Source organism: Rhinolophus hipposideros (assembly GCF_964194185.1).
Source record: "Rhinolophus hipposideros genome assembly, chromosome: 13".
NCBI lineage: Eukaryota > Metazoa > Chordata > Mammalia > Chiroptera > Rhinolophidae > Rhinolophus > Rhinolophus hipposideros.
The window spans coordinates 23,768,099-23,791,493 of record NC_138059.1 but is presented as its reverse complement, the minus strand read 5'-3'; the positions used below and the strand labels follow the sequence as shown (position 1 = coordinate 23,791,493).

The 23,395-nt window shown below is 34.4% G+C and overlaps 1 protein-coding gene across 2 annotated transcripts in view; it reads right to left on the bottom strand.

Annotated features, from left to right (window-relative positions):
* Positions 1 to 326: 326 nt before the first annotated feature.
* The window catches only part of NUDCD1 (NudC domain containing 1), a 56,847-nt gene continuing 33,778 nt past the window's right edge, over positions 327 to 23,395 (bottom strand). For both annotated transcript variants that reach the window (XM_081069910.1, XM_081069911.1), the window contains exons 8-10: positions 20,698 to 20,823; positions 4,714 to 4,873; positions 327 to 2,702 (exon numbers count right to left, since the gene is read on the bottom strand). In XM_081069910.1, coding sequence (XP_080926036.1) covers positions 2,410 to 2,702; positions 4,714 to 4,873; positions 20,698 to 20,823 — 579 coding nt within the window. In that variant the 3' untranslated portion in view covers positions 327 to 2,409. The remainder of the gene's footprint in view (positions 2,703 to 4,713; positions 4,874 to 20,697; positions 20,824 to 23,395) is intronic.

The window sequence follows — 23,395 nt, the reverse complement described above, 5'->3', positions numbered from 1 at the left end:
CCCTTCCTTTCCCACCTAATTGCTTTGCCTAAGACTTCTAATAATGTGTTGAAAAAATTGTGGCAAGAGTCTTCTGCCTGATATTACATGGATTCCATCCTTGGTTAACCTTTCTAATAGTAGAACCACCACTCTACTTACACCCCTCCTATTTTTTTTTTTTTTCACCCAAGGGAAATTTTACTTGGAAATCAGGAGAATATAAACCCTGTGTCTCTTCATCTTGGCACTGAATTATCTTTAACAATGAAAACATCATGTTATGGTATGTAGTTGATGTTTACTAAATATGTTGAAATAATGACTATTGTTAAATGACTCTAATATGAAAAACACATAAAGTACTACTTTATTACTATCATAAATTACCACTTATAATTTATGATCAAAATCAAGAAAAATACTATACACCTCATTTAAATGTGTTTATTATGAAAAGTTTAGAACACTGTTTAAGCTGAGTTAAATGTTTGTGGAATCCTTGAAATATTTTAAGAAAACATGGCCTGGAATCACTGCTCTAGACCTATTACTCTCTTAACAGGTCAATATGCAACAATATTTAGGCCTAATTATCCTAATAGTTTTCAATTCAACATTAATCATATTAAAAATCATACGTACAAAGAAAAAATTGACTACTATATGGAAATTCGCTTATCTACATCGCCATATTGTTAATTAAGCAGCCACATTAATCTGCATTTTTCTTATGTTCCCTAAGAGTGTATTTATGACCTGTGAGATAAACTTTAAAGAAAATTTAAATCTACTGTTCCATAACATAGTCTTTTAATAGTTCACTGTTTAAATAGTCTTTTGTTTAATTAAGTTTTACAATGACACTACACATGTTCTGGAAATATGGTTTTGTTTTGGTTCACCCATACATTTGTTTTCCCTATAATCATTACCTGATGCTTGATATCTAGTCTCTTTCCTAATACTAACAGTACTATTAGGACTTTAAATGTCACTACCAGTTCTCAGGACTTTTCCTAACTTCTCATCCAGCATTCCAATACTTGTCTCTAGGAAATTACATTCTGACACAGTGCTTAGAAAATGCAGGTAATTCTCACCGTTTTTTCTCCTTTCCTATCTCTTAAACTTGTTTTACCTTCTTTCACTAAAATTTAATTCAGCCAAACACTTGCAAAGATAGGCAAGAGATATGTTAGGAACAAGTATTTTCTGTCTTGTATCACTTTTCTTAATTTTCTGCCTCTTATATTAAGGTCTCAACTCCCCTATTAAAATATAAATTCAACTTGAAGTTTATGTAAGGAATACCTAAAAATGGTATAGAAAAGTAAACAATTTTCTGGGTAAATGCACACCACAAGACATCCAAGGAAATAATAAGAGGAACTATTCATGGCAAAAATAAATTTAATGCATAAACAGAATTCTTTTTTCTTAACTGTAGAAATATAATGAGAACTAGAAGGACAAATTATAATTTGTGTGGTAGACTGTTACATTAATAACCTCCAATCATATCTCCTGCTATCTATATTCTTATGTATCCCTCCTCACACTGACTCTAGACTTGACCATGTGACTTATTTTGTTGAATGGAAGATGACCAAATATGATGCAAGTTCAGGCTTAATAAGGTCTTATCTATTAGGGTTTGCCCTCTTGGAATGCTTTCTCTCTCTCATGGGAAGAAGCGCAGTCTAGTCTACTGGAGGATGATAGGCCACGCAGAACAGAGACAGTCAAATCATTGGATCATGAAAAAGTATAAAACCTCCTTGTTTTAAACCACTGAGTTTTGGGGTGGTTCATTATGCAGCAGTGGTAAGAGCTACAGTTTGTAGAACCTTATCATCTCTTTGTCTATGTCTATGGAAGAGCAAATGGATAAAAATTAAATAAACTACTTAATTTGAAAAACACTTAAGGTCTCTCAGCAAACTTTAACAATATGAGACCTGTTGTACTCCTGCTATATTTTCCCCTCTACCTCAACTATTCAGTTCATTTAAGTATTTACAAGAATCAACATTTTAACTATTATCTTATACATTCTACAGGTACAGAATGTAGAAACTGTATCAATGAACAGAGTACACGATAAATATTTCTCTTTTTAAACAATGAATTGTATATTTTTCATATAAAAGATGAGATTATAGCCTATTTTAAAAAAATGATTACACTTGCTAATACTAACTTTGTTTTTTACAGAAGCCAATTTTCTCTAAATTTTCAGCTTCATCTCATAGCTTTTATAGAATTACAATCTCTTGAATATATTTCCAATATCCCTTAAAAATAAAAAAATAATACAAGACAGTTTCATTTAACACATTTAAAACTTAACAAGTAATAGCATAACTGCCCAGCCTTCCAGCTACCACTGATACTTCCCAGTACAGAGAAGTCAACATGTTGAAGTAACTAATTCTCTGTTTTTACCTTTATTAAAAAGAGGTTTTTGGTAGTCAGAACAAATAATCTCTCATTTGTTGCTTGAAAGCCTAAAATAGGATCATTGGTTTCTAGGCTTGCTACTTGCTGCTTAGCAACCTGCCCTACTTGCCTGCCTTCCTTTCTGTTGTAAAGTACAGTGGACATGGGAGTGGGCTGACGGTAGATGAATACTCGACGAAGGCACTCACAGAGGGCCGCATAGGAGTAATTTGGAGAACAGGCAAAAAATTTTTTGTCTCTCTTTGATGCTTGGACATAGCCTGCCGAGAAATATGAGACAAACAAAAGAAAAATTATATATTAAACAGAAGGAGAAAATTGTGATTTAACATTCCATATTTCATAATTTTATTACAAATTAAAATGCCTAAATAAACTGCATACCATAAATACTCAACAATAAACCATTATTGATTAGCCACAATCAATCTCTCCCAATTGGTGCAAAAATACAGCTTTACTTCCTAAGGAATAAAATAGACAGGGTTTCATCTCTTCAAGAAAAGTAAAATATAGCACCATATAATTTCCATGAATAATTAAAACACTAAAAGTCTAAAATATAAAATACTAAAAACATACCAAAATATTTTGAAGTGCCAATTTAATAATTAGATTCATAAATCACAGATGTTTCATTATAGAATCTTGTTTTTTCTAACAAATGGGAAAATGTTTATAGGATACCACTGTACAGTTGTATTAGCAGTGTTTTCATAATGCAGGCCCCATTCCAGAAGGTACTAACATGCAAAATATGTTCTCATTATTTCTGTAATGTAAGTGGTATTTTTATATACCAGAACCAACACTGTAACTGAATTCTGTTGTACTTCAGCTCCCAGAAGTAGAACACTGAGACCACTTCAAGCTCGAAAGAAAATTCAAGTATCTAATATTAAAATATTCATTAGGACATCCCTTGAAAACTAAACTTTGAAAAAAGTATTCATCTTATCTTTTTAAAAATTATCTTTACAGATAAAAAAGCATGTATGTTCTGAAATATAAATTAGGATTTTCATATTGGGACATGGTTACTGAATGCTGTAACAAGTGAGATAAAAAATATAACATGAATGTAAATTGAGTCTTCATGAAACAACGAATGAGCAAAGGAACCACTGAACACAGGCAGATCAGTATTGCTTTTTTAATATTAAGCAGAGTTTGGGAAGGAAAAAGAGGATGTAGATACCTATTTGAGCAACTTAGAATTAGTTCTCGCGGCTAACCTTGACAAAATTAGTAATGTATGTAGTATCTCAAGACTACATATCTAATGTAATGTTGATATAACTTAAATTCACACTTAACATAATTCTTCTATACTAGGGGATTTGGAATACCTGACCATATGAAAATTATAAGAGTTTCCTCTTACTAAAAAAGATAGAGAATTAAAAAAATAGAAATTTACAGTAGAGACTAAAAATTATACAGTTAAATTAATCAAACTTGATTTCAGGTAATAAAAGTCCATTTGGAGTCTGAATTAACAGGTTTAACAGCCTATATTATAAACTCTAAGGGATAATTGACAAAGCTCTACAATTAGGGTTGTGCACATAAAGCCATCAAAATGTACAATTTTATTTCTGCTGGCAGTTTAAAATAGTATTTCCATAAAGCAACAATGGTGGCTAATCCATGTAAAAAGTTTTTCCCACACAATACTAATGTATATTGACATAAAATGAATTATTGCATAAGTCTACAATTGTGTAGTCTAAAATGTATTAAGCCCTAGATTTAAAACCCTTTTATCCTACAGAATAAATTTTATTTCTCCTTATCAACATTTCTCATAAGTGTTTTCATTACAATGGGTCTCTTTGCACTTACGTCCCATGAAAGATCTCTCTTAGTATGCATTATCTGAGAGCAATTCTATGATGTTTTTGAAGATTACTCTGAAGAAACCTGACTACAAGTTCCATGTAGGGTATTGTCAAACTTCTTGCTTATATTCTAATACCATATAGCTTAATTGGAATAAACAAATGATTGATTAGAACGATTTAAATGGTCAAATAATCACTTTTCTATTCTGCATTGATCTTCTGTACAAGCATAAAAACAGATTAGTCCTACTGTTCCAAAAGTACTAACATTCATCAAGTATAGCACAACCAACCAAATTATAGCACAAATCAATCCAAATGTAGTTAGGATAGCTCAAATTTTTAAAAAAGAAATAAACTTAAAAAAAAAATGATGACTGTACTTTTTGACATAAAGATCAATGCTGTCAAAGAACTTGCTTTATACCTAAGGCATTGAAAGTTGCGATGTGCTCCCACATATCGTCTCGTTTGCTGGAGTACGGCTGCCAGAGCAGGGCATCAACATCATGGCGCAGACAGAAGCAGGGCATTTCTTTAGGATCCACGATGACAGAGAAAAGATACTGATTGCTTCCAAGATTCACCTGGAATGAAAAGGGATAAACAATATTTTATTCAACAAGAAATTATTGAAAATAATGATGAGAAAAACTGACACAACACTTTATGTTAGCAACTGTTCTTTTTACAAATATATACTTAATGGGATTAACTCTTCATAAATGTGCGGAGAAATGTGCTGTTACCTCCATTTTAAAGCCAAGGAAAGTGATGCACAGGCCGCTTATGTAACTTGCCCAAGGTCTGTTTGGTAGTAAGTCCTGGAACAGAGATTTGAACCCAGAGTCTATGTTCTTAACCACTATACTGTACTACTTCTCAACTGTTAGTAACTAGTTTAAAACATGAGGTAAAGCACCAATTTCATAAGCAGAATATTTTTCTAAACTGCAGAATACAAATATGAAGTTTACAAATGCTAACTTACAACAATAATTACCAAGGACAATGATAGCTACTAGGATTTATAAGCACATTCTGTACGCCTGGCAAGTTATAAATATTAATCTCAGCAGCCACAAGGCTGTTATCTTCATTTCATAGATGAAAGAACATACTTGGAGAGCTTGAGTAACTTATTCTAGGCTACACAGAAAAATCAGTGCTGAAATCCAAACTCAGATCTGTCCACAAATTATTTACATTGGTGTACTGTTTAATTACAATATGAATTTCAAGAATGTCTATTACATTAATAATTTTTATTGCAATATTGATAGCTAAAGGAATTCATTTTAATAGAAAATCATCAAGTTGAGATGATTTCATAACTGGATTCCATCTACAGAAATAGCTATTTTTAATAGAAGTAGGTTGCAGTGATAGTCTTCTTTATTAGAAATGTTATTCTCAGAGTTAAAAATGCCTAAATACCAACAGTCATATCAAATGTAGAAAACATAAAATATGTGTAGTACTTGATAAATATTGTATTTTTTCCATAAGTGTTAAAGTAGACTGGAGGATAAAATGGGTTAAAATTTGAGATGGAGACCTGAGCAGTATATTCAGTAGGGAAAGCGGTGAAGTGGGCTCTCCAGCAAGAATGATTGGTGTAGCTGTGCCACTGGTCCCAGAAGAAACCAGCGAGAGAGCAACCCAATTCCTGTTGCCCCAGTAATGCCTGGAGATAGGGTCTTGGATGGGGCAGGTACTTTTTTCTACAGAAAGGGACAGGCTAGCATGCAATGGTCACAGACTATTTCTTTTCTCCCTTATCCAGGTAATCATTGGCTGAGCGAGGTTTATTTTCAAAATCACCAACTAACGAGCTTTTTATAGAAAGTTTGATGGACCCAACACTGCTTCAGCTCTTTTCCTGTATTCCTCCTCTGCTATTTTCACTTGTTTACCAAGGACTTTCACAGAAGAAAAAGATAACTGAAATACAAATACAGGTTGAAATGACATTTTCATAAAAAAACATTTCCTTTCATGAGCCAAGTGCCTTAAGAATGTATTGGGCATTAACAGTGAAACTGACTGACCTCTAATACTCTCATATGTGAATGGAGAACAGTGAGACAAGAACAGAGGGCCCTGAATCACCAGGTGAAAGGCTGACCACCAAGGGAGATCAGCCATGAAAATAACTGAACGGGGATGCAGGTCTCTGCTGTGGGCCCCTTACTTCGACCCAGATGTTCCTTCTCTTCCGGCTTCCACTTACCTCACGCATACCTCTGTTACAGCGGAGTCAAAGTAAAATTAACTACAGACACAGCAATCTGACATCACACAGTGTGCTTCTGCGAAACCTTTGACACAGCATCCTGCTTAGATTCTTGTTGCCCTTTCTTGCCTGATGGACTCCTACCTCCCCTCCAAGATTCAGTTCAACCATCTGCTGTGCCAGAAGCTTCCCATATTCTCATGGTTATATGAGCTGCTTGAACTCTGAGAACCCCCAACACCATGCATATTATTCCTAACAAATTATTTATCATACTGTTATATTATTAATATGCATGTGGACCACCTGTGGTAGGCTGAAGAATGTGCCGCACATCTTAATCCCCTGGAACCTGTGAAGACGTTACCTTAATGGCGAAGGGGACTTTGTAGATGTGACTAAGTTAAGGATCTTGAGCTGGAGAAATAATCTGGGATTATCTGGGTGGGCCCAATGTATTAATAAGGGTTCTTATGAGAGGGAGGCAGGAGTGTCACAGACACAGAAAGTGACATGCAGCAAAACCAGAGGAATAGCAGAGAAAGACTGGAAGATACCATGTAGTTGGCTTCGAAGCTGGAGGCTGAAACCACCAGCCAAGGAATGCAGGCAGGCTCCCGGAGCTGGAAAAGGCAAGGAAATGGCTTCTCCCCTAGAGCCTCCAGAAGGAAGGTGGCCCCAAAGACCTATTTTAGGACTTCTGACCTCCAGAACTTAAGGACTTCCGTCCTCTAGAATTGGAGAATAAATATGTGTTGTTTAAGTCACTAAGTTTGTAGTAATTTGTTACAGCAGCAACAGGAGGCAAATACACCACCTTTCTCACAAGATCGTCTTTCTCACAAGACTATCTTGAGGACCAGAAGTTTGTCTTCTTGTCTCCATATTCTAGAGAAATTTTTTGAAAGAAAATTTTATGTAGAAAATCATTATTTAAAAATATTTCCAACAAAGGTAATCTATCCTAAGAGTTGGGAATATTTTATTCTATCTTACAGTTAGAATAATTGGCTGAGGATTTTGTAAAGCAAAAAAACAAAAAATAAAAACAAAAACAAAAAAAACAACCTTATGATTAAGTTATTAAAGAAATACTTAGGGTGAGCACCTTCCACATTTAACCAAGTACACAGTTCTCTGTGCCTTTTAGTTCTCACCTCAGAAAAATCTTACTTTCTCAATATTTCCCCATGGCTTTCCAATGTTTAAAGAAAAATGTCCAAACTGACTTGAATGGCATTTTTCAAGGCATCTCAAAAACTGACCCCAACATATCTTTCTAATACTAGCTATTAATACTCTCTTCAAAACCTACTACGTAGCAAAACTAGATTACAATTTACGAAACTGCCTCCTCTACTTTCCCATTTCTTTTGTCTGCCATGCTTTTTCTGCTTGCTGCAAATCCTGCCCAGTATATGCTTTATGCCATACTCAAATGGCACTTTCTCCTCCAAGCAGCTTTTGCCAATGTTAATAAAAAGAAATAATGTATCACAATAGTTTATTTATACCTCTAGAGAACTTATCTCTCATTCTCTTTATAGTTCTTTGAGGGTGAGGACTACGACTTGGGGTAGGATACTTAGCCCCTCTTTATTTTCCTATAAATACGATGAAGTAATAGTACTTACTTCACAGTTGTTATGCTAACAATATATTTCAAGCACTGTACAGTGCTTGGCACTTAGAAAGACCTGAAAAAATGCAAACATCCATTATTATCACTGTAGGCATCTTCTAAACATTCTGCCTTGACTATTATTGGCATTCCAAATCAGAGATATGCAACATTAATGAGGAAAGGCATAACAACTTTGGTGTGATCTTTATTTAGCTCATATAGCACTTATGTAATTTTATGTATAGGAAATGTGTGAACAGCTATAAAAAAACAATAACATACCCTTACTCTGTCCTAATCCTAGCATATTTAATTTACAGACCAATTTCTAAACTGTTGCACCATTTCAAAAATAAATGCAAAATTCATTATTTTGTTTGTCATCCTATTATCAAATTCTATTTTATCTGTAGTTTCAAGTGTATGCCCATTGCTTTCAACTTTCCTATAATGTATATGTTTCAGTAAATAGTTTGTGGCCTGCCCTCCAAACAGTGAACAAGTTATTCTTCAAATAAGATTTAGATGCTTTAAATACACTCAAAACCAAGTTTCTGGAAGTTTAAAAAACAAATAATAATAAACTAGTCCGATGAATGACAATTAACTGTGAGACACAGTCCCTTAAATAAGATAAATTAAGAATTCCTTTCTTTCTATACGTAGTAAGAGACTGTGTGATATCCGTTTTATTTAATAAATTCTGTATTTTTCATTTAAAAAACCATACAGCTAAATAAAATGATTATGTGACTGTAAGATGCTTGCCACTTCTTAGGTTGGTCAACAGCCACGAAAGAAAAATAAGCTCATAGGAACTGCATAGAAACACTGCTTTTACAGTAACATCAAAAAAGTGTTTGGTTTCATTCTTCTTGTGGTAGTATTGGAAGCTCTTGTTAATTATTTATGCATTTCGCTCCTTTTCCTTACCTCACTAGCTAGGATTTCCAGCATGATGCTGACTAGCAGTAAGGAGGAAAAACACCTTCAGTTTTTTAGTCCCATGAAGTACAATGTTAATGCTAGGTTTCGTGAGGAGACAGTTACCTTCAATTTCTAGTTTGCTGAGCATTTTTATCATAAATGTATGCTAAATTTTGTCAGATTATTTTTCTGCATCTACTAGAATGGAAATATTTTTCTTCTTTAGTATGCTGATACGTTGAATTACATTGATTAATACCTGAATATTGAATCAATCTTGAATTCCCAGGATAAACTGTATTTGGTCATGATATATTATCCTTTTTACTTATTGCTGGATTTGATCTATTAATATTTTACTGAGGATTTTTGTGTCTATATTTATGAGGGATAAAGGATACTGGGATGTTGGTTTCTGCGCCCCTACCCTCCCCCCTGCCATTTTCTTTTCTTTTGTCATGTGGGAGGTGTTTCTATTTTCTGGAACAGTTTGTATAGGATTGGTATTGTTTCTTCATTTGGTAGAAAACACCAGTGAAGCAATCTAGATCTGGAGATTTCTTTGTCAGAAGGTTTTGTAATAATAAATTCAATCTCTTTAACAGATAGAGGATTATTAAGGTTATCTATTTCTTGAGTGAACTACGGTAATGTTTGTCTTTCAAGGAATTTGCTTCACTAAACTGTCAAATAATTGAAAATAACTGTTCATAATATTCCATTATTACATACACCTTAGCGTCTTTTAGATCTGTATTAACATGCCCATTTCTATTCCTGATATTGGTAATTTATGTCTTCTTTTGTCCTTGGTTATTAGGGCTAGAAACTTAACAGTCTTAATCTTTCAAAGGATCAGCTTTTTCTTTCATTGGTTTTATTATTTCTGGTTTTCAATGTCACTGATTTCTGTTCTTCTTTATAGTTTCCTTCCTCTTGCTTGCTTTAGATTTGGTTTGTTGTTCTTTTCCTAGTTTAAGGTGGAAGCTTAAACTACAATGTTAAATTGAGACTTTTGGACTTTTGTTCTTCTCCAATATAACATATAATGCTATACATTTCCCTCTTCGCATTGCTTTAGCTGCATGCCCTAGGTTTCATTTTCATGTAGTCAAAATATTTCCTAACTTCCCTTGTGAGTTCCACTATGACTCATGGGTTATTCAGAAATATGTTATTTTCCAAATATTTGTGGATTTCCATGTTTTTCCATTATTAATTTCTAATTTAATTCTGTTATGTTCAGAGAACATTTTATTTATGATTCTTATTCTTTCAAATTTGTTGAGGTTTACTTTATGGCCCAGAATATGGTCTATTTTGGTGAATGTCATATGACCCTTCTGGGATTCCAAATAGATGTGCCTATGTTAGACTGACATTGCTCCACAGCTCTTGGATGCTCTCGTTTTTCTTTTTAATTCTTCCCCCACTTTCACTTTGCTTTTAGTTCTATTAATTTTTACTAACCTATCTTCAAGGTAACTAATTTATTTTCTACAGATGTGCAAAGTATACTAATTTTTTTGCAGAAGGCATTCTCTTCTCTTGTTGATAAGTTTGTTTTGTTTTGATTTCTAACATTTTCATTTGAATCTTCTACAGTTTCTCTCTGCTAAAATTCTGCATTTATTCTTATATGTTATCTACGTTCCCCACGAAAGCCTTTAACATATTAACCACAGTTATTTTAAATTCTTTGATTGTTCCAAAATATGGGACATCTCTGAGTCTGGTTACATTATTCGCCTTGTTTCTTGACAGCAGGGTATTTTTACTTTCTTCTTTTTTGTGTGTCTTCTAATTTTTGCTTGAATACTGGATGTGTAAAACAGTAGAGACTGAGGTAGGTAGTATTTATGCCTGGAAATGGACACACGTCTTCAGCTAGGCCACTAGTGTGGGCGGTTATGACAGAGGGAGGTTGAGACAGGACTGATCTGAGCTGGAGTTCTGTTGTTGCTATGGCTGGTTACCTTCAGTGCAACACTAGCTTCAAATTTCTCTAGTGTTACCTTGTGCTCTGGTGGGGACTGGATTGCTGAAGATCATCCTCAACTGTACTGTTTTCCACCCCAGCTTTAGGCCTTCACTATGCATCTACATCTCAGAGATAGTCTATGCTCTTACTCCTTCTCTCATGGTAGACTGCTGTTGCATTGTTTGGTGCTTCTCAGCCTGATGGTGGTGGGCTGCAGGGATAAAGGAAGAGTATTCTCTACTGTCTTGGTTCAGCCTCAGTCTTGGGCCTTGTATCCTTAGGTTTCAGGGTTTGTACCTTTTCAGTGATACTGCCCCTCCTCCAGTGGTAGGAGACTTCTAATAGTCTGGGCCTAGGATGATTTTCTGGCCCTTCCCCAAGCACAAAGATGGTGTTTTAAAAATTATTTTTATTTGCCTCCAGCTGCAATAGATTTTCTTCCCAGCCCTGAGATGCTAAGAGATTTGATGCTCTTACTCAGCGGCTTAAGGTTTTTGTTACTTAAGGAAAACAATTCAGGCAGTACTTCATGCTTTTTCCACAGAAGATACTTCCGTCCTCTAACCCCACACCACCAAAGTAGCTTTTCTCTCAGCTTCTCTCCTACTCCGTCTCTCCTTCTACGTCCTGCTTAAGGTCCACAAAGAGGTTCTGTGAATCCCAAAGGTTCTATGCTTTCTTGCTAGGCCACACTGAGACTTTAGCAATTTGTTAGTTGAATTCTTCTTACCCACTTTTATGGCAGACCTTTCTTCTTCCCATGCTCAGATGAACCAGTCCTCGTAACCCATCTCTTCTTGGTGGCACCCATTTTTCCTTAGATTAGAAGCTACTTGGTTGCCCTGTAATCTCAGATCTCTGATGAATTTTTTAAAAGTAAGGATTCTACAGATTTTCCAGTCCTTTATTGTTACATTGGGAGTGACACTTTTTTTAGCTTTCGATATCCAAGGAATCTGGAATTCCCTTGCTCATTAATTATAAACTTGCCTAAAAAGCCTAGGACTTCAACTTATAATCAGCAGACTGGCAACAGTTCAACATCCACAAGAGGTTCCACATACATAAGTAGGCAAATTGTATACTGTAGAACCCTATTCCCCAGGATTCTGCTAAGAGAACCGGGGTAGGCATCTAACTCAGATGCAACAATCTTTTATCTGAGATTGAAGTGTTTTCTTGAACAGGTGCTTCCCATTATTGGATGGTGGCTGGCCAAAATAATAAAATATCCTTTGGGAAGACTAAATGCCCAAATAGACAATAAACACACACACGACTAAAAAAGAAGACAGGCAAAAAATATATCCAGAGAGACTGTAGTAACTAGAACCCATGATATGAGGAGAAAGTAAGCGATCAACAGAGAAAGAGGCATGAACAGCAGAAGCCAATAAAAACGACGGTGATGTGATCCCCATGGCACAGCACTGAAGTAGAGAGCAAAGGACACTTCATTCTCAAGCAGATTATCTGGTCATTAGAACTACGTTCTATTTTCTAATGTCCCACTTCTCCTTTAGGCCTGACTTGCCAACACATTTGTTTATAGAACGACCCTCTAGTTCACCATGAGATCTAAGGAGGTTGTTTCTACTGTTCCTTCGTCTCCATGTATGTTCACACTAAACATCTATCCAGCACTTGAGATAATCAAAGGCTATTTTTCCTCTGTCCCCTGCAACCTCTAAAAATCCAGATAACAATATGTTGTCCAAAAGAAAATCAAACCAGAATTAACAGTATGAACTAAAGTAACTAGTTTTGTTAAGTGAATGAAAATGAAGTGTGATAATTAAAAAGTACAATTAAAATTAAGTGTACTTTTGTATGGTCCTATAGAAACAACAACAACAAAAATCAATACAAGAAAAAGAAAATGTTTGAAGAAGAAGACATCATATTGCAATTTGAAGCAGACAAAACAGGGAAGTGAGACATTATCTATATCTGGCATGGACAATTACCTGTAAGACTCAAGAACAAGATGTTCAAACGTCCCCGAATAGTCAAGAACAGATGCCCCAAACCCCACTGAGCTTACATCGGAATGGCCAACAGCAAAATGAGACAGCAAATAAGAAAGAAGGAAAAGGACAACTGCTTTGGGCAGACACGGTCAAAGGTAAGAATAGCACCTAATAGCTTATTAGCAAAAACAAAAACAGGAACATGCACAACAAGAACAGAAATTTTTAAAATGGAGTAGGTTAAAGCTACTTAGTGTAGGGTAAAGAGCCCAAATTACTTCAAATGCCTCTAAGGGTATTACTATAGAAATATACAGCACGGTAATTAATATTCACACTAATGATATTCAACCATCAGTAAAATATTACTTTCTTTTCAGAATGCTCTGCAAATGAGGTTGGGCAAATAATAAATTTTAGTAAAATTCCATGGAAAAAAGGAAGCTTTAAATGTTGTTTTAGCACTTAAAATAATTAATTTACATTAGACAACTTACTTATTTGGGAAACTCATTCTTTGTTAATGCCAAATAAATATTGCCTTAAAAAAAAAAAAAACAAAACCAAAAAACCCTCTTAAATCCTTAAACCCTTTGGCAAATAAAACTCTACATTTCTTCTATTCTCATGTGTATTGTAGAAAAGGTTATATTTACCTTTGAAGTACCAGTGAAGACTACAATTGGGTAAAATATTCTCTAGAGAAAAATTTGAAAAACGAATTCCAGGTAGTCAATTGTCTTTTTCTTGTTTTAGAACATTTAACAATTAAAGACTTCTAAAGATTAAATGTCAAAGTGAAGACTTTTAAACAACCTTTAATCACTGTTATTAACGAAATTAAATTCAAAAGTAGTATTAAGAAAGGGTTTATCTATTCAGAAAGAAAGTATTTGTTAGGAGGCCAGACTGAAAAGTTAATGACATGAAACTTTAATTCCAAATTCATATTCTATACATGGAAATGTTAAAAGTTACTGTTCTTCCTATGCATGAAATATTGAGTTGCTCTGTTTCTACTACTGTATAAGTAAACATATTCCCTATGTTTCTGCTTAACCTTTACAGTACTACCACACACAAAACATTTCTGATTCCAGATGTGTGGGTTTTCCACACATCAAACCATTGTCCAACACCAGCTGGGTATCCTACAATTCATTTCAGTTCTGATACAATTTCCTGGGAGATAGCGTCAGATTGCACAGATTACTGGCTCAGTTCTACAAGACTCCCCCTCTCCACCCCACTTCTGATGCCAATCACATGTCTCAGGTTGCCACCTGTACATCTGACAGACTGGCTATAAATCAGCTTTCCAATGACCCCCTCGTTGGGATTGATCATTTACTAAAATGGCTCTGATCACAGAATTCAGGGAAACACTTATCTTTACCAGTGTATTCTGAAAGGATTTGGTAAAGATGAATCCAGATGGAAGAGATGCACAGTGCGAACTACAGAGCAAGGTGCACCGAGCGTCCATTTCCTCGCCAAGCACACCGCCCTCCTAATAGTTCCATGTGTTCTGTGGCCCAGAAGCTCTTAAACTCTGTACTGTAGGCTTTTTATAGAGGTTTCATCACACAGTCATGAGCAATCACTAACTCACTCTCCAGTCTTTCTCCCCTTTCTGGAGGATGGGAGGTGAGCCTGAAAGTTCCAAGCTCGTAATCATGGCTTGGTCTTTCTGGTGCCCAGCCCCTGTCTTGAAGTTATCTAGGAGTACACCGGAAGTTGCTTCATGAAAACAAAAGACACTCACTCATATCCTGGAGGATCAAATTCCAAGGGATTTGGGAGAGCTGTGTCAGGAACCAGATCACAGACCAAATGTTACAACAAAATATGCTCCTAGTGCTCTTATCAGGAAATTACAAAGGTTTTAGGAGCTGTGTGCCAGGAACTGGGGTCAGATACCAATATATACATAGTTTCTAATATTTCACAACTACCTTATCTAATCTTCACTTCCTGAGAATGAAGAATATGATCCTGTTTTATACAAGAGGAAACTCAAACTCAAGACATTAAGAGATTTAATAAGTCAAGAAGCTAATAAGTGGGATTTAGCTGGGATTTAAGTTCAATTCAATGTGCTTCCAAACCCAAGTTCTTAATCACCGCTACTCTATGGTCTTCCGAAGCCCATTTTATAGTAATTATTAAGCAACCACCAGAGCGTGCCCCTGGCTGGGCACTATTTCAGATACGGTAATCCACATACTATAAAATACATGTATATTCTGCTTGGTCAGTTAAATGTGTTGGTAAGTTGTGCAGGTGTGGCATGTCTAAAGGTGATGTTTATAAACAATAGCAAAGAAGTTTTATAAAATCCTGAGTTGCATTTTTGTTTGAACACCCGTTCATGAAGTAAAATATGTAATTAAAAACGTTGAAACACTGACTAGAGGTTGGGCATAGAAAAATGCCAGATCTTAGCTAAGTGATGTAAAATGCAATTGGGGGAAATGCACTTACATTTTTACTTTTCTAAAAATAGTAAGAAAGAAAATAAATGGAGGACATATCAGACAAGAGAAATATATAAATATATCAGAAAATACAAAATTCCATGAGGAAAAAAGAATGAAAAAGCAGGTGAGATTATGTGGTTGTGTTTGACACAGGTTAGTCAGGGATGGAAGGTAACATAAACAGAGGTCAGAATAAAGTGAGAGAACTAAGAAGAAAAAGCAGGGCACTTCAGATAGAGAGATTAATTAATGCAAAGGCATAAAGGAGAAGCATGTTTAGTACGAGGAAAAGGATGAAGGCCAAAGTGGCTACAGACAAGTGAGCTAGGTGGAAAAGGAAGGATAATCAGTACTGGATTTTAAACTATGGGTCTCAGTACTGGTAGCAAAATCCATTTAGCAGATCGAAAAAAAGAGTTTTCTATTTTATTTTATTAAAAATAGTATGGAATGGAGTACTTACCTTATACAATAGAGTCTTATACAATAAGGACTGCTTTGTGAAATTTCTGTTTCAAATGTGTGTGTGTGTGTCGAGTCTCAATTTGAAACATGTACAGTGAGTCACAGAAAGTTTGAAGGGGGCTTGTAGAACATGGAAGAATCCTAGACATTATTCTAAATATGACAGAAAGCCACTGTAGAAAGAAAAGGAATAGAGAAATGACAAAATCTACTAAAACCTTTAAAAAGATTACTTTGACCTTCACACAAAGTCCTTATTAATTCAAAGGGGAAGATGATAACTCTAGAGCAGAGAAACCTGGTGCACACCATATAATTAAAGTTAACACCACGATAGTAGGTGGAAAAAAACAGTAGGAAAACCCACCAAGTTCCTCCTAATGTGATACTCTGGAAAGGAAATATCATTTATGTAGTATTCCTGGCAAAAATGTAATACCTGAATCTGATCTTCAGGAAATATTGGAGACAGTCTATAAAAGGTACAAAATAAAGTCAATGTCATAAAGGCTTCATAACTGGATGCTCCAAATTAAAGGAGAATAAAGAGACATCACAACTAAATGCAGTATATGACATGAGATTAGATCCCAAAGCAGGGAAGGGAAATTGCTATAAAGTACCTTATTTGAACAATTGGTAAAATTTGAATATGGACTCCATCATAGATAAAAGTATTGTATCAAAATTAAATTTCCTGAATTGTATTGTGTTATATAAAAAAATGAGGGGTAAAGAAACTGTGGCATGTGCAACTCCTTCCTAAATGTTTCAGCAAAGAGAAGAGGAGGTAGAAAACACAGAGAAAAAAACAAATGTGGCAAAATGTTACCATTTGCTAAAATCTAAGTGAAGGATATTGTTATGGGCTAAGCTATATCCACCCCCCAAATTCATATGTTGAAGTCCTGACTGCCAGTACCTCAAAATGTGACCAAATCTGGGGATAGAACCTTTAAAAGGGTAATTAAGTTAAAACGAAGTCATTAGGGTGGGTCCAAATCCAATACGGCTGGTGTCCTTGTAAAAGGAGATTAGGACACAGACACATGCAGAGAAAAAACCATGTGAAGACAAAGGAAGAGCACAGACATGTACAAGCCAAGGAGGCTTCCGAAGAAACGAACTCTGTTGGCACTTTGATCTCAGGCTTCTAGCATACAGAACTGTGAGGAAACAAATTTCTATTGTTTAATCCACCCAGTCTACAGTACGTTGTCATGGCAGCCATAGCAGGGAAATTATTATATAGATAGCTTAATTTTTAATCTGGTCAAATTTTACATAATCCAAATAAACACAAATATTAAGTACCTCAAGGAACTTAAGAATGTAAAGGGGTCCTGAGACCAAAAAGCTTGTTTAAATACTTTCTAAAAAAGTAAACCAAAAAGCTGGTTTAAATACTTTCTAAAAGAATTTTCTTCCTCTATAACTTCTGATCCTATCCTTAGTATCTTTTTGAAAGAATTATTATATTGAGTATGTGCCTTTGCTACTTACTAGATTTCAAAATGACTTTGACCTAAAAGAATTTCTTCCTATATATAACTCTTCTGCTTCCTGTCTTAATGGGTTTACTTATAAATTGCAAATATTCTTTTCAGTTGTTTCAATCTGGTGTTTTAAGCAATATATGGTGAATAGGACCATGTGATCTAAGAAACTCACTGTAATTTAATTTTTAAAATATTCTATGAACTTTTGATTGCTCAAGTCTGTATTTAATTTGATTACTACAGACCAGTGTTGTCCAATAGAAGTAAAATGTAGGCCAAATACATAAATTTTAAATTTCCTAGTAGCCACATTAAAAAGTAAAAAGAAACAGAATTAATTTTATTAATTTATTTTATTTAAACATATCCAATCTACCATTATCTCATCATAAAAATTCATATAAAATTATTATTAATAATATATTTTTTTGTCAGGCTAAATCTTCAAAATCTGATTGTGTATTTTACATTTACTCGACATCTCAATTCAGAAAAGCCATATTTCAAGTGCTTAATAGCTATTAATATTATGTGGCCAGTAGCTAATGTTTTGCAAAATATACAGACCACAGGTCTAGACAGAAGCAAAAATAATTCAGCTTCAATTTTATTTGAATTCTGATTTGAGCTTTATATCCCAGTGACCACATCTTACACTTGTCTTCTTCAGTTCTGATACTTACTATTTCTATTTTTGGTTCTGCTACATACAGTCATTTAACATTTTACTTTTCAAATGCCAAATTCTAACCCTGATTCACTTTTTTTTTTTCCAGGGAATTTTATAGTTTGAAAAAAATCTGTCATTTACAATATAGAGTTTTGACCTTTTCGTTATAGTATTTTTTCCTAAAACTATAAGGACATATGTTGACCTTTGCATGTACAGGTAATTTTAAATTATCTGAAGTCATGACAAATGAAATCAAGGAACCAGAACTTGAAGCAAACGTTGACGAAAGCACAAACTGTCAATAAAGCACTACTTAATTCCTAAACTGGATGTGGCACTGAACATCCAAACTATTATTACTCCTTCATTCCCTTCCTCCAGCGACAAGCCAGCTGGTACCCTCTTGGGTATACCAAGAAACTACATCTGACCAGATAGACCTTGACTTTCATATAATACACTGTTTACTTCACTGAATCTTTGTCTACATTTATTAAAATGACTAATAGCAAAATTGAAGTGCTTATAATTGTACAAAACAACTTTGGTCTTAAATTTAACCCAATTGAGACAAAGATAAGAATATTTAGGAGATTCCAGTTCAAGATGGTGACATAGGAAGATCTTGAACGCACCTCCTCGTGTGGACACACCAAATCTATTCCTACATATGAATCAATTTCCTCTGGGAAAAAAAAAAACCCGGAAAACTAGCTAAGCAACTCCTACACATCAGGTGAACTAGGAAAAACCCACCCACCCACCCCTGGCACTGTGAGTGGTGGAAAAGAGAGAAGTACAGGTAATAGAAATTAATTATAAGAGTAAGTATTTAATTTTGGTATAGCTTCAATGGTACTTTTGCCTTGCCACTATTCTTCTGCCACTCCACCACATTTGTCTGCATAGGTATATAATATAAAAATGCTGATTTTTATAAGTCCTTTAAGTGCTGTATTGTCCAGCTATTAATTAAAGTTAAGTATCCAAAAAAGACTAGGAAAGTTTAGTAAGAGGAACAGTCAGCTCAGTTAAACCAATTTCCCATTGACACTTCTGACTTTGGTTCCATGAATTTTGCTAGAATTCACTGTCCCCTCAACTTATTAAAGACAAACATTCTAGGCCACACTTGGCAGAAATTTTCAAGAATTTTCTTGACCTATATCAAAGACTGAGAGGTCTAAAAACAAAATAACGAGATAAAATTGTTTTCTCTTCTATTGCTTTTGGTTGGACTGAGACTCCCAACACTTCTGGTTTTAGTAATAAGACTAAATTAATTTCTACATGCAAAGCTCTAAATTAGCCACTGATTTATTACAGACCCTTCTCACATAAACAACTGTCTGAAACATGCACTTAGTTGTACAATATTAGGTAATAAATAATGATTCCCCTAAGCAGGAATATGTAATAAAGTTCTAAATTTTCTAAAAAATCTACATATAAAAAGGTGAGGACCACACCCCAGAATACAGGAACTACATCAAAGCTGTCCAGGCAGCATTCTTCAGTACTGTGATGTACAGTTCTCAGAGCTTTTGAATAGAATGAATTTTAAGGGAAAAAATTTAATTTATATACTTATAGCATACCAAAAAACTGGGGAAAAAATTCCCAGATTAATTAAGGAGTTGATTAAAATTACTCAAAAAATAGGAAAAAGTTAAACCACTTGACACAGAAGGGTTTTCTAAGTTTATAACAGGTCCTACAAATCAGTAAGAAACACTAAAACGAATAAATGAAAAAATTCTTCATAAAAAATAAATTGTCAAAAGTAATATATGAAAGTCAACAATAAAAAAAACAAATAAGCAACAAATTAAAACAAGATCCTATATCTTACACACCAATTAGTAAAGATCTAACAAAAAAACTGAAGAGGCAGGTAAAAATGCAGTAAAATAGGCAATAATTACAAATATTACTAATGAGAACATAAAATGAAAATCAATTTGTCATAGCCTTAGTCCATGAGTCATTAATTTAACTTCCGTAACTCTTTATTACATAAATATCCTTGAATATAGAAAATAGTTTGTGTAAAAGATTTTATAAAACACCATCATCATGAATAATGCAGTTCAAAAAAATTTAAACATGTATTGTAATATGTAGACAACCACTACATACACACACACACACACACACACACACACACGAACACCAACAATAACATTATAGTATCATCTAAACAATAAACCAGAGATTGAAATAACATGCAACCATGAAGAAATGCTATGCCATAATGTTAAATGAAAAGACATGACGTTATTATACATTACAGGCATAACTGTATGTAAAACCTGCACCGAAAAAAGCCAACTGAAAGATTATCAAATATGTAATGGTATCAAAGCAATACAACATTTTTTATAGAGGGGTGGTGCTATGAAAAGTTGCTACTTTATGGAGTTATGAGATTTATATCACAGACAGTAACTGCTAACTAAGACATCTTTGTAAACTATTACTTAGTCAATCATCATCTCATCTGAGTATCTTCTATTTATCCACAAGTTTTTAGAAATATCATTATCAAGAACTTACCACATGAGTAGTTTTTAATGTATTGCCATCAAATCTGGATAAACTGGAACTTTCTTCAAAGAAAATATCACATTCTTCTAATTCTTGAGCATTACAAGGAGGGTTTTCTTTATCTGGATTTGGATTCTTAGACCAGAAAATAAATGAGTGGATTTCTTCATATTTAAAAATATTAACATTATAGCATTAACTAAAAACTAAATTTCAGACCCACGACCAATAAAAAATCAATGGGCAGAAATGACGGAATGATAAAATCAGCAAAAAGAACATTGAAACAGCTATTATAAACAAGTTGTATATACTCAAAGATGTAAAAAAAACCAAAAAAAAAAAAACCCAAAGAGTTGAGAGAGATTATGAAAGATATAAAATAGAACCAAAATTACCTTCCAGATATAGAACTGGAAAATATAATCTCTAAAATGGAAAACAACATAGATAGGATTGACAGCTGATTAGACATTGCAGAAGACCAGTGAGTTTGAAACACAATAATAGAATAAAAAAAATGAAACACAGGGAAGACAAAAAATAAAAACACAGTACTCCAGTGACCTATGGATTGATATAAAATGGTCTAATATATGAGTAACTGGAAGGGGCCAGGAAGAATGGAAAAAATTTTGAAGAAATGGCCAAAATATTTCAAATTTGATGAAAACTATAAACTTCTAGATCACGAAGGGCAAAACTGGGATATGGAGGCACCTACTTGTGCCTCCAAATTGCTGTCTGCTCCAGTTTAAATGGCAATGGAAACAATTCTGGTGCTGTGGCTGGCTAAGGCGGTGATACCAGCAATTAAGTGGGAACATTCTGCCACAGAAACGCACAAAGATATGTATGTCCGGCAGAATACAGAAAGCAGTCTTCATAATAATTCTCCTTCCCTTCCCATTTCACTTCCCCATGTCAGAGAGAGAATGACAAAAATGAAAAGTTCATGACTCTTAAGGCAGCCAGTACTTAACAGGACAAGATTACAGAGAAAAGGGAATAACAGCAGAGAAAGGAATCCAACTCTGCTGCTTTCCTAGTGCCATTTACCGATTTCCAAGCTGAATTAAAAACACAGTGGAAAGCATCAGATAAGGGACTAAAACTTTGATTTCTGATATTATCAAAGTGCTTGGGAGACCAAAATTAGAGACTATGGCCCACACAGGAGGAGAAACCCTGGTAAACAACCCTGACTTTCAGTTGGGTTCTGTCCTAGCAGTAAGAACAAACAAGGAATCAAGATCAGCTATGTAAAAAATGGAAATCCAGCATCAAATCAACCCCCCATTGGGATTAAGAAGACACACTGAAAATTTGGGGCATGCAGCTAAAGTAGTGTTTAGAAGGAAGTGTACAGCATTACATCCTTTCATTGGAATAGAAGGTCGGTCAAAAATCAATCATCCAAATTTTTACTTAAAAAAAAAAAGAGCAAAATAGATCCAAAGTAAGCAAAAGAGAGAAAATAATAAATGTAATAACAGAAATGAATAAAATTGGAAACTGGAAAAAAAAAGAATGGAAATAGATGCCCCAAATAATCCTATATCTATTAAAGCAATTAAATGCATGGCTGAAATACTCAATTCTTTTTCCCAAGATCATGAATAAGGCAAGAATGTCTGCTTTCACTATTCACCATTTCTATTTTACAGTGGATTAGAGGTTTTAACCAATGTAATTAGACAAGAAAAAGTATAAAGACTGGAAAACCCAAAACTGACTTCAGTTGCAGATGACAAGACTCGATGTTTATTTTTTTCAAAATGTAACAAACACACGGGATTCGGGCATAAATAACTCACGCATCTATGCTGATATTCATTTGAAATCACCAAGTGTAAAATGCAGTTAGCAGCAATTATCTACCACCTGAGCACAAGCCACCACTGCTGTCTCTATTATGTTGCCAGAGCCCTACCACAACATATACTTCCTGAATGAACACAGGGCAATGCAGTCTACATGCCGTGTTGTAACATGCTATGAAATCAAAGTTTTGTAGTCTTATATATGAATTCCAAAGATTCCCAAAATTTTCAATTACTGCTGGGAAACAAGAAACTTAGTTTCTCCATTTTGGCCATGTTTTATTTTGACAGAGACATTTTAATTTAAATATTCTAGTATTTCCTTGTCTACCTTAGGATGCAACTAACCCTATAATACAGTTTTCCTCATCACTATAATTCTAGGTGGCAATAAGACAGACATTTTACATGTGTTGACATAATTTTTGGTGAATGAACATGTAACTGAAATTCTGATGTACTGCTATACAACATTTGTTCAAACTCTTAAAATTATTTTACTTAACAGTGGGAATATGTTCAACAAAATCTCATAATTGGGTAAGTAGTGTGTTGTCATTGTAATTATTACAGTGAATCACTTTATCAATCAAAAATAATTGCACTGTAGATGATATATATCCCCCTTGTGATATTCTAAGCGCACCTAGAAAATTTCAATGATGATAAGTAGATTAATTAGCAAGGTAGATAGTAAAATCAACTTTTTGTTTCCTGTCAGCATTGGTATTTTTCTAAAGGAGTACACACACACACAGTCATGTGCTGCATAATGACATCTTTGTCAATGACAGAATGCATATACAATGCTGGTCCCATAAGATTATAATGGAACTGGAAAATTCCTATCACCTAGTGATGTCATAGCCATCGTAAGTCATATG